The 12,784-nt window shown below is 41.8% G+C and overlaps 1 protein-coding gene across 1 annotated transcript in view; it reads right to left on the bottom strand.

Moving 5' to 3' along the window:
- ngfrb (nerve growth factor receptor b) overlaps window positions 1–12,784 on the bottom strand; it is a 59,825-nt gene that overhangs the window by 25,225 nt on the left and 21,816 nt on the right. The window contains exon 4 of the mRNA XM_017683898.2: window positions 9,476–9,847. Coding sequence (XP_017539387.1) covers window positions 9,476–9,847 — 372 coding nt within the window. The remainder of the gene's footprint in view (window positions 1–9,475; window positions 9,848–12,784) is intronic.

Raw genomic sequence — 12,784 nt, 5'->3', positions numbered from 1 at the left:
CATACCAGTTTGTCCCGTACATGTCAAGTCTGTTATACCGGTATGCAAATAAATGCAGATAAGGTGACATACAAACTCACGGATTCCCTCACATTTTGTGGGGTTGGTGAAGTAAGTTAGTCCAGTTTATTGTCAAAGGAGCAGATCATCAGATCATTCAGAACAAAAAGAAGTGGATCTGAAAGGCCACTCTAGGAGGCTGTTGACTCATGTAACACAATTGGATTTTGGTTAGTATTCTCCTCAGATCGTGTTGAGCTGTCCAATAATGTTGCATAAGTAGTAGCTGAAGAGATGTGGTGGCAAGGCCGAGCTGATGGGTGGAATTTGAAATGACTAAATTGGTAAGAATATTGGGCAAAAATCCAAAAAAGATATATAAAATATTTGAATACCATTCGCGGTTCAAATGTAATGGTCTTGGATCAGCCAAGGGTGTTATCTCCTGATATCTGGAGTCAGGATCCACAAGCTGGAAACCTGATCCCACATCAGCGCTTTCAGCCTCCAGATTGGATCAGTGCTAATGTGCACGGTTGATGTCTGAGAGCTGCTTTCAGCCAGTCACTGAGGCTGCACAGCTCAGAGGTAATAAAGCCCAGAGCTGGCCCAATGGATAATGGAGTGACCAAAATATGGTATTTGAAACCACTCTGACTCCTTCAAGACACTTCAAGACAGTGAATGGGGTGATCGTCTAAGTTCTCTGAGCCCTATATGACTATGGCTGAGCCTAAGATCTGCAGCGGGTTGCACAACAGATGTCTGGATCAACCACCAGATCTTGATTATACCTTCTGAAGACATGGGCACACACCTGCTCTGCATTAGCCTTCTTATTAACCTCCCCCTGACATGGCTCCTGTTCTCCTCCCCCCCAATTTCAAGCTTTCCTAGACCTCCAAGTTGAAATGAGGAAGAGTGCCACCCAAGGTACCTTAGCTAGCTTTCCACATAACAATAATGAAGCTGTTCGTCCACGAACTGAAGCTGCAGCGGTGATGTCATACATTGGCAGCTTTGACCATGGCACTCTCGATTTGTGGCTCATTGTGGAGAAGATGGTGAGATAAGAGAACAGACAAAAGCTATATGGAGCTGAAAGGCCACTCTTACAAAGATCAGGGTAAGCATTCCTTGAAACGTTCCATGTTGGGAATTCCAGCAGGGCCACTGGGGTGGAAGTGCCAACCACATTTAATGGACAGCGTTCCCCAGGGGGGGTGGGCGCACAGGGGCCATCACACTGGGCAAATTTATGAGGCGGTAAATGGGGCTGGAGCCACGAGCTGGGCCACACGCCTGGTCTTCACCTCTGGACCTTTGGGCCTGGAGATCTGTCTCAGGAATGCGATGGAGGAAAAAAGCAGCATGATCTGGATGGAGTTCATTGTTTTAGAGTATGATGAGACGGATGCAAAGGGATGAGAAGGACTGAGGGAGAGAATGGCTGCCCTGGTGTTACACCACAGACCAGCTTTTTTGGACCATAAGGCATGCATTGTTTTAGGCAGAGGCCAAAGGGGACGGCTCAGTTTTGGCCACGATAACTCTACAGAGGCACAATATGGCTCTATGTGTTCTGGCGTACTTTGTCTCCTTGCAGCTATTGATGTGATAATTGTATGATATTGAGGGCCTGGAATGCAAGAAGAACACACAATTAATCAGCCTGATCTGCCACAGTGCCTTTGTTCAATACCCTGATTCAGTGACCCATTCAAAGTCCCTATACTGTGTATCCTTACAAGTCAGAAAAACTGATCAACACGTTCATCAACCTAGACTCACATTTCCTAAAGGAAACAGAATGGCATAAGAATGAAAGAATGGCACAAGAAAGAAAGAAAGAAAGAAAGAAAGAAAGAAAGAAAGAAAGAACAGCACAAGAACAAGAAAGAAAGAACGGCACAAGAACAAAAAAGAAAAAACAAAGAAAGAATGCACAAGAACAAGAAAGAAAGAAAGAACGGCACAAGTAAGTAATAAAGAAAGGCACAAGAACAAGAAAGAAAGAAAGAAAGAAAGAAAGAAAGAAAGAAAGAAAGAAAGAAAAGAAAGAACATCACAAGAACAAGAAAGAAAGAAAGAAAAAGAAAGAAGGAATGCACAAGAACAAGAAAGAAAGAAAGAAAGAAAGAACGTCACAAGAAAGAAAGAATGGCACAAGAACAAGAAAGAAAGAAAGAACGGCACAAGAAAGAAAGAAAGAAAGAAAGAATGGTACAAGAACAAGAAAGAAAGAAAGAACAGCACAAGAACAAGAAAGAAAGAAAGAAAGGCACAAAACAAGAAAGAAAGAAAGAAAGAAAGAAAGAACGGCACAAGAACAAGAACGAAAGAAAGAACAGCACAAGAACGAGAAAGAAAGAAAGAAAGAAAGAAAGAAAGAAAGAAAGAAAGAAAGAACAAGAACAAGAAAGAAAGAACAGCACAAGAACAAGAAAGAAAGAAAGAACAAGAAAAAGAACAGCACAAGAACAAGAAAGAAAGAACAAAGAAAGAATGCACAAGAACAAGAAAGAAAGAAAGAAAGAAAGAAAGAAAGAAAGAAAGAAAGAACGGCACAAGAAAGAATGGCACAAGAACAAGAAAGAAAGAAAGAACGGCACAAGAAAGAAAGAAAGAAAGAAAGAAAGAAAGAAAGAAAGAAAGAAAGAAAGAAAGAAAGAAAGAAAGAAAGAATGGTACAAGAACAAGAAAGAAAGAAAGAAAGAACAGCACAAGAACAAGAAAGAAAGAAAGAAAGAAAGAAAGAAAGAAAGAAAGAAAGAAAGAAAGAAAGAAAGAAAGAAAGAAAGGCACAAAACAAGAAAGAAAGAAAGAAAGAAAGGCACAAAACAAGAAAGAAAGAAAGAAAGAAAGAACGGCACAAAACAAGAAAAAGAAAGAAAGAACGGCACAAGAACAAGAATGAAAGAAAGAAAGAAAGAAAGAAAGAAAGAAAGAAAGAAAGAAAGAAAGAAAGAAAGAAAGAAAGAAAGAAAGAAAGAAAGAAAAAGAAAGAAAGAACAACGAAGAGTCAGAAAAGGGGAGAACAGATGAAGAAGAAGAAAGAAAGAAAGGAATAAAAAGATAAAAGGAAGGAAGGACAAAAATGTCATGATTGTGACGGGCTCACCAATCACCCACATAATATCTGCTCAACAGTGTCCTGTGGTCAGAAACTGACCAATGATGAATGAGGTACAGTCCAATCAATTGTGCAGCAACAGATACACTACAGTCTGTAACTGTACACCCACTAAAGTGCGCCTGTATAGTGGAGCTATAGAAAGAAAGAAAGAAAGAAAGAACAAGAACAAGAAAGAAAGAACAGCACAAGAACAAGAAAGAAAAAACAAAGAAAGAATGCACAAGAACAAGAAAGAAAGAAAGAACAAGAAAAAGAACAGCACAAGAACAAGAAAGAAAGAACAAAGAAAGAATGCACAAGAACAAGAAAGAAAGAAAGAAAGAAAGAAAGAAAGAAAGAAAGAAAGAAAGAAAGAACAGCACAAGAACAAGAAAGAAAGAAAGAAAGAAAGAAAGAAAGAAAGAAAGAAAGAAAGAAAGAACGGCACAAGAAAGAATGGCACAAGAACAAGAAAGAAAGAAAGAACGGCACAAGAAAGAAAGAAAGAAAGAAAGAAAGAAAGAAAGAAAGAAAGAAAGAAAGAAAGAAAGAAAGAAAGAATGGTACAAGAACAAGAAAGAAAGAAAGAAAGAAAGAACAGCACAAGAACAAGAAAGAAAGAAAGAAAGGCACAAAACAAGAAAGAAAGAAAGAAAGAAAGAAAGAAAGAAAGAAAGAAAGAACGGCACAAGAAAGAATGGCACAAGAACAAGAAAGAAAGAAAGAACGGCACAAGAAAGAAAGAAAGAAAGAAAGAAAGAATGGTACAAGAACAAGAAAGAAAGAAAGAAAGAACAGCACAAGAACAAGAAAGAAAGAAAGAAAGAAAGAAAGAAAGGCACAAAACAAGAAAGAAAGAAAGAAAGAAAGAAAGGCACAAAACAAGAAAGAAAGAAAGAAAGAACGGCACAAAACAAGAAAAAGAAAGAAAGAACGGCACAAGAACAAGAAAGAAAGAAAGAAAGAAAGAAAGAAAGAAAGAAAAAGAAAGAAAGAACAACGAAGAGTCAGAAAAGGGGAGAACAGATGAAGAAGAAGAAAGAAAGAAAGGAATAAAAAGATAAAAGGAAGGAAGGACAAAAATGTCATGATTGTGACGGGATCACCCACATAATATCTGCTCAACAGTGTCCTGTGGTCAGAAACTGACCAATGATGAATGAGGTACAGTCCAATCAATTGTGCAGCAACAGATACACTACAGTCTGTAACTGTACACCCACTAAAGTGCGCCTGTATAGTGGAGCTATGAGGGACAGTGAGCGGAAGGCGGGGGTTTCTAATGTCTGCATGTGTGTTTACAGTGTTATATACTGTATAATACACTGTTGAGATTGTTATACTGCAGGTATAATGTGTAATATCTAAGCTGTTATCTGCGGAACTCTCTTGGTGGCTGAGATCTCTGAATGAGCACTTTCGCCTGTGAGGCCTCTGTTGCTGTTGATCACACACATACAAGTACAGGAGAAGCTGAAACTGATCCCTTTATTAATGTGATTATACACCACTTTCGCGCTGCCTCCTCCGCTAACCCAAATGGTTTCCTGTGTTTGGGTCGTACTGCACACGCAAACTTCCAATCTCCTATTACAGAGAAGGCCAAGAGGATGTCTGACCAGATGATTCAAAACCATTTCTCAAAAGTTACTTCCCTCAGTCTGCTTTTAATCTGGGAACTGGCAAGCCCAAGCCTACAGGCACTGAGGTTCATGCTGATATAAACAAGGGCCTGACTGATTTATCAGTTGACCGATAATATCAGATGATACTGATGATTCACGGTTTTATCAATATCAGCCAGAATATTGATTACACGGTGATAATTAGCAACTTCTTTGGTCATGACTAGGGACTAGGGCTTGGATACTTGAACACTTGGTTACCCATTTGAGGACACATTGTTCATGGCATGAGAAGGCAGATGTAGCGTGGTCAACTAGTCTAGCTGATATTAGCTACGTCCAGAAACTGTGAAAATATATTGACTTACATCGTCCACTGAAGAGGAAAAATACCTGTAGAAGAGTCATTATCAGCATCTAGTGGCTCAGTGGCTCACCAAGACAGCTATCGGCCAACACTAAAACCAAAAAATTTGGCTATTTTTTAATTCAATATCTTTTCAAATGCAATACTCTCCCTGCACGTCCTTTAAATTTTTGTTTTTGGAAATGTGTTTTTCTTCCCTGCTGGTGACCAGACAGTTCATGAACTTATGGATACTCAAATATCATCTAAACCGCTTATCCTTCTGGGTCGCAGGGGAGGGGGTTCAGCTGGCAGGATACACCCTGGACAGGTCACCAGCCTATTGCAGGGCAGACAGACATATTCACAGAGTACCCAGAGGTATCCCACACAGACACGGGGAGAACATACACAGAAAGGACCCTGGTTGCCCAGCCGGGGAAACAAACCCAGGCCATTCTTGCTGTGAAGTGACAGCACTACCCACTGAGCCACCGTACTCAAACATTGATATTAGCCAAACTACATGTCCTTAGTCAGGATATCACTGGGATTCAAACTCATGACCTGATGATAGGACGAAACCTTAAACAGCTGCCCCAGTGGGCAATCCAACAAAGATCATCCATTTTATTCCCTGATTTAGTCATATGCATGTCTGCCAGCCATACAGTGCTATCAAGCCGGGGCAGTGAAAGCTGGCATGTGCTTCCACTGTGACCACTGTACCACATCTACATCTTTTCAAACTGCCTCATGTTGGTTTGTCAGAATAAAGGTTCTGTGCAGGTTCATTTTTTTCATTAAGGTACATACAACGTAAATGTACCCTCAACTGACGACAGGCGAGAGGACAGCGCTCAATCCCTGCCTCCTGAGCCTTGCCTCCTGTTCCGCAGTGAGGCCACTGTGCTACGCCTGATGTTTGATCGTGGTGGCCGAGCTGCAGTGTGGGTAGGCAAGCTGACGAGCAGGCGAGGCAGCGAACTCTCTCTTTCCTTCTCAGGTCAGAGTGCTAGTGCTGGCCTTAACGAGACACATGGGCTGAAGAGCTGGTGTGTGCAAAAGAACTGAAAAATCTATCTAGAGGTCGCTGAAAAGTTTGGTTCTTGGTTTTGTTGTTTTGCTTTGTGTTCTGTGAGTAAAATGAAGAACTGAATCATCACACCTGCCTCCAACATCCTTCTTCCTCCTGGGTAGCACATGGTATCAGCCACAAAGCCCTGAGGGCTTTCCTGACTTCCTACAGCTTAACCTTAAGTCTGTAATCACTTAAGCGGATAACTTTGTGTATATAGATGAAATCAACCCAATCCTGACCTTCCACTCCTTTCATCAGGCATCAGCCTACAGTAGCCTCCCACGACTCTGGCCTTTCACCTCTAGGCCAAGATTACAGCGAGAGGTCAGACAGGGTCGGGGAGCAAAGTCAGGGTGCAAATCTTGCTGATCTGCTGTCAGATAAACATCGCCAGCAGTGAGTTGACACCCCAGACATTTGGATATAATGCAGCAGACACACTCCTCTCGCCCGCCTACTAACTTAATCATTAGCCTTGGATTATGTCAGTTTGGCTTTTTAGGTCTGTCCTGCCAAAGTACTCAGATTACTTTTTCAATGGAAAAGCAGTTTGCAGAAACGCTGCCAACGTCCAAATCATGTTTGTCAAAGTAGCAATTTAGTACCTAAAAACAGCAGCTTGGAGTTCAATCAGAAAAAATTATTAAACTGACCCCTAAACTGTTTCCTTTGGTTTGTTTCCACATTTTCTATACGCCACCTGCAACCTGAGTGAAACGTAATCCAAGTATATGTCAGTTAAATCAAGTATGCACACACTAGCCTGTTGCCAATTACTGCCTGTAGGGATGAGTCGGCAGTGAGATGTTTGTCTTCACACTTATGATAACAGCCTGCTAATGGGACGGGAAATGGCAAACCCATAGACAGGATATTAGCAGATCTAATGCCACATTGACACTAATAATAAACAACAGGCGAAAGGCTGATTTGTCCATTATATCATGTTATTATATGATACAACTCCTGTTATTAAGTGATTCGTATCTGTTATTGCATATACACATGGAAAGTGTTTATGGTCAATTGATGTACTTCATGTCTATAGCATCGCATGCTTTTGGACTGCTGCAGTTTCTTCCTCCTAGGTATCAGCTCCAATCCATTCACTGGCTTCACATGATAACCTCCTGCTTGTCTGCTCTCCTTTTTCCCCTCCTGACCCTCCCACACTGTCCAAACATCTTCTACTGGGATGCTTTCTGACCCTCTCTACAATTGAGCTTTATGAATAGTAGTACATACCACAGAACCACAGAATCCCCTTTCCCTAGCAATGAACCTATGGTCACACCCAGACAACCCTTTACCTTGAGTATAGCTTCCCTTCTTTTTGGGAGACTTGCTTTGAGTTTTTCTTAATTACAAAAGCTCCAGCGTTCATTCTCAGAAGTTGGTTCAATTTTCTGCTTCTTAATCCTAAACACATTCAATGACATTGAAGTCCGGCCAGTCATGGGCTCGAGGTTAGGGAACCAGCCCTGTGACCGGAAGGTTGCTGGTTCGATTCCCTCGCCTAACAGTCCATGACTTATTAGAGAAGGACATTTTCCTGAGTCTGACATCATTTTAAAGCTATTAAAACACAAGCAATGCTCACTGCTGCTCATCTCACTCTGACTGGACTTGCGTGATGTTCGCTGTCATGGTAACATTTCCTCTAAGCAGTTCCCAATGCGTGCATGCCATGTTGGATTGGATTACTTGTAGTGAGCATGTAAACAAAGATTTTCCATCAGATTGTTGAGTAGAGTGAGAATAAACACCTCAGTCTGAATCTGTAATCGGAGTGCAAAAAATCTTTGCACGTAAATACAGAAACTTAAAGTGAATGAATGCAGGGTTGCTATCAGCGTAGTGCTCTATTTGACTCATATTATTTAAACAGGCAACTGATTTGCCAGTTTGTCTCATTTATGTTGCAAATTTGGATAACACATAATGTGAGCTTCAAGTAAAAAAAAAGATCACTTAAAAATCAAGGACTGGCCAGTTGCCACTTCAATTTAGAAATGTTCAAAAAGAATTTCTTTCATTCTCTTGTATGGCCTGTGCTGAACAACTGAGACAAAACAAGGGGACCCATAGTACAGCGCTTGCCGTAGCTGGACACACAAAGTATTGATTTGTCTTTGGTCTGAATGACACCAAACAATATGCTTTGGAATGCAACTTATAGTCCCAAGAGCAACACTGCAGGACATCCAGTCTGACCAACTATTCATCTAGCAGCTCCCCATCTTGCTTAATAGGTCAGCATTGCTGACTCGTCTTCGCAGTGTCGTTTATTTTAGAAAGCATGCAGTGAAAAGTGATCCGAATGAAGAGGAATCCACAACTCTCGCCGCCTGACGCCTGCAGGCACCACGTCTAAAATACCAACCCCGTTCATACGACGTGTTATGATGACCTACTACAGCCTGGCCCAAAATAGAGGGAGGAATTGATGAAAAAGGCAAGTGTGGGGGACACAGACGAGACTGACCCCATGACCTACGACCATTAAGGTGCTTGGGAAGCGTCCAGTCAGCACAATGATGCACAGTGTCAGTGAGTTCGGTCAACATTCTTCGATACTGTACTCAGAGTTAAAGTGCAGCCAGCTCTGAAAGTCAGCAGACAGTTCATCTGGCAAAAAACAATGTGTGCCTTTTACTCACCAAGCTTATGAGATTTATGACTGGCTAGAATCTTTTTTTCACTCTCTGGCCACTTTATTAGAAACCCCTCCCCTTCTGGCGCAGTTAGAGAGTTATATACAAAGCAATGATGAATTGGGACCAAAAACTGCAGTAATTGTATGTGATATAGTGGACCTAATAAAGTATAATGGACCACACTGACATCATCACATCAGTAGCATGTGGCTACATCTGAGGCTCATATCAAGCAATACTGACTAAATTTAAACAGCTCATCTAGCTGGAAAACACACATAATTCCCATGAATCTCTGAAGGGTATGTTAGTTTGTGGGATAAACAGGAATTATTCACTATTGCAACTGACAGGGCACAATATTCTAATTAAATGGGACACAGTATTCTAACTAAGGGGGAATAATAGTCCAGCGATTATAGTGGCGACACAGTATTCCTACTATACGGGCACAATGCTCTAAATAAGGGGCACCATATTCTCATTTAGGGGGTACAATATTCAGAACTGATTGGGTGCAATATTCCAACTGAAAGGGGGGCACAATACTATGACTGAAAAGGCACAATATTCAGGTCTGTATTCCCAGTGTGAAAGGGGGACACAATATTGGGACCGAGGTAGAGCTGCCTTGGCTGTTAGGGGACCTACCTGTCCCTGGCCCACCCAGGCAGATGGTGTCTCGTGTGGAGCTGCAGTGCTCCAGCTCCCCCTGCTCCTCACATGCGGTGCAGGGCAAGCAGGGCTCCAGGTTACTGTCCTGGTCCGAGAAGGTGTCATCCTGGCACGTCTCACACATGGTGTCCCGGTCAGACTCGCAGCGCATCAGCACTCCCTGACCCGGGGGGCACACGGTGCATGCCTCGCACCGGCCCGTCACCGTCGACAGGAAGTAGCCATAGTCGCACACGCAGACGGCATCGTTGGAGTCCGTGCAGGGCGTCTCCATGCGCAGCAGTCCCACACACTGTGTGCACGGCTGGCACTGCTCTGTGTGGCTGAAGTTCTCAGAGAACGATTCACCTGAAAGGGGAGAGAGAGAGAGCAAGAGGGAGAGAGAGAGAGAGAGAGAGAGAGAGAGAGTGGGTTTCTATCTTCAAACATATGTTCTAACGTTCTTGTTAAATTAAAACGATGATGATTACTACTTTTTACCTTAATCACATATAATCACACTGCATAACATCAGTGGTGATAATGTCATATACCAACACAAACTGAGTGATGTTGTTCTCTCATATAGTTGCACATATTAAAGTCAGCATGAATGGGAACTTATAACTTCTCTTCATCTGACTGGTTGACAAGCATGCTGACATTTGTCACAACATATGAATGTAGTTATGTTATACCTGAAGTTTGGGGGGAGGAGCATGGCTGAAACCCCTCCTTCTTCCAAACCAACACCCTATAAATTCACATCCTCACCTCTTCCCGTGACGAAGGGTTCGCAGTCCCCATTGCCATCCCATCTCCTACCCGTTCCTCAGTCCTTCATCAATTCTACTACAGCTATGAGGCTTCTTGCTACAGCCAGAAGCTGCTCAGAACTCCAGCCCAAGTTCTCAGAGTTCTCCCCCTCCCTCAATCAGTCTTCCCTCATACCACCACCATGATCTGAACTCACAAACTGAAGTATTCAAAAGGCTGAGCTGAACCTTATAGTGTGACAGTTTTATGGCTCAATCTGTAACAGCGTGATGAAGTAGGTTTTGTATTGGACATATAATGGATACTTGACTTTCTCACCTCAATTTCTTATTAAATAAATGTTTAAAATTGATCAAACCTCCCTTTTCTCACTCTTTAGAAGACAGAGGACAAGCTACAAGCAAATATACAGGACAAACGTCCATCATTAAATTTAATTGTTTTTTTAGTGAAGAAATCTGCAGGTAGACACCTCCAAAGTTAAGTCTCAGAAGTTTTTTGTGCATTTTCTACTTCTCCTGATCCAAATAATTCTTCTCAGTGAGGTTATTCTTGATCAGCTACACGTCCTTTCAGACCCACAGCACTGAGTGGTCTTCTCACAGTGGAAGGATGGACAGAAACACCTGTGGATGTTTTCAGATCTGAAGCAGCTAGATTTTCTCCTCTCTCAAAGGCTATGTTCACATTACAAGCCTCAAGGCGTCCTGAAGTGACCCTCATGCGACACATCCTACTCAGTAACGTCACGTGAATGAATCACGTTCATCATCAGCACAAACTAACAAGCAGAACGAGCTTCGCTGCGAAGATCATTAACTCTGATCAGCTCTTAGCTTCATCATTATAGCCAGATGAAGGAGAACAAGGTGAGATGAGCTGCTTTTCCACCGTTTACAGGCTTTAACTTCTGTTCAGTGCTGCTGCCATGGTAACACTGAATGATGGCGCAGGAGCACTGGAAAAAAAGCACATGAATTCAGATCTGAGCGTCACATTAAGGTCATATGACCACGGATCCGATCTAGAACCACATTTGAAAGTCGCTCAGATCGGATTTGAAAACATCAGATTTGTGTCCCCACAGCCCTGAAAACATCAGATTACATTAGGGCAAAAAATCGGATTTGTACCACTTTAACCTGGTAATGTGAACGTAGCCAAAGATGAAAGCTTTACGTGCTGTTTATCTGATGTGGGCAGTTTTGGTGTCTACCAGGTCTTCCAGGTGGTTCTTAGGAGCGTCTAATTATTTTTTTTTCACTTGTTTTCCTTTGACTTTCTTCCTCCTGAAGCAAGTGGATTATTGTATATCAAATCTTTGGTAAAATAGCTCCTGAAAAACTGTTTTGACTGTCATTTTTATTCTGCGCTCCAAAGCAGAATCACTTTCATCATCTCTGGAAACCCACATCCTGTTCTGTGAAAGTCCAGACCGCAGTTCTGTCAACATACAGAGTGTTTCTCATCCATTAACCACAAAACTTAGACAGATGTAAGGCCCGATTTCCATCTAATTTCACTTCTACTTCTTTTTTTAGACATGCAGCATCAGGCTTAGAAGCATTCAACATTCAGCACTGGGGGGAGGGGCAAAATCCTTACCGCCCCCCATATGTTAGCTAAAGGTATGCGAGAGAAACCATTACTCTTGCTGTCCACCTAACCGTCTGAATGACAGAAGCAGAGCCATAACATGAACTGATAAGAATCCATCTGATATAGAACTGCACCCCAAACCATGCATCAGTGTGCTAAACTCATGTTCATGTTTACTCAGTTCTGTTTTTCTTACAGCTTCATCAATGGAAAGATAGATAGATAGATAGATAGATAGATAGATAGATAGATAGATAGATAGATAGATAGATAGATAGATAGATAGATAGATAGATAGATAGATAGATAGATAGATAGATAGATAGATAGATAGATAGATAGATAGACAGACAGTAACCATAAATGGGCATAGGCATATAGCAAGAATAAATAAACCAGATCCTATCTACAGGCATATATACAAATAGAAAAAAGTACCACAGTCTGTGATAATATCTGTAACCTGAGATGAGGGATGCAGTGCAATAATGACTGTACCAAAGATTACAGACGTATATAATGATATGAAACCTGAGATTATCTGAACACCATGTATCTCTGAGCCGACAAGGGACACAGAAAGAAACCATTCAGTCTCCTAACTGGGCGAGACTGCCAGCAGATTGTAGCATGTGATAATTTTAATGGTCAATTAATAAGAGAAAAATTTGAAATAGGAGCTTCCTCTGTGCTGTGGACGCTGTGTTACTGCAGAGGAAAAAAAACTTCTCTCTGCAGGAAATATTTCAGAAATTAGATCAGAATAACTCATAGTAAACTCATGAATATTTTTTTGGAAGTCAGGAGGACTGCCCACATGTCCGGTCGGAGACTGAAGGACGACTGACTGACGACTGACTGACGAGCTCTCCGGCTACCTGCTTCAGACCAGCTGTCCAACCTACACTGAAGTTTTCATAGACTCCTAGC

The sequence above is a fragment of the Pygocentrus nattereri genome, chromosome 13 (genome assembly GCF_015220715.1).
Source record: "Pygocentrus nattereri isolate fPygNat1 chromosome 13, fPygNat1.pri, whole genome shotgun sequence".
NCBI classification, from domain to species: Eukaryota; Metazoa; Chordata; class Actinopteri; order Characiformes; family Serrasalmidae; genus Pygocentrus; species Pygocentrus nattereri.
Note: the sequence above shows the minus strand (reverse complement) of the source record. Positions and strands in the feature narration are given on the sequence as shown.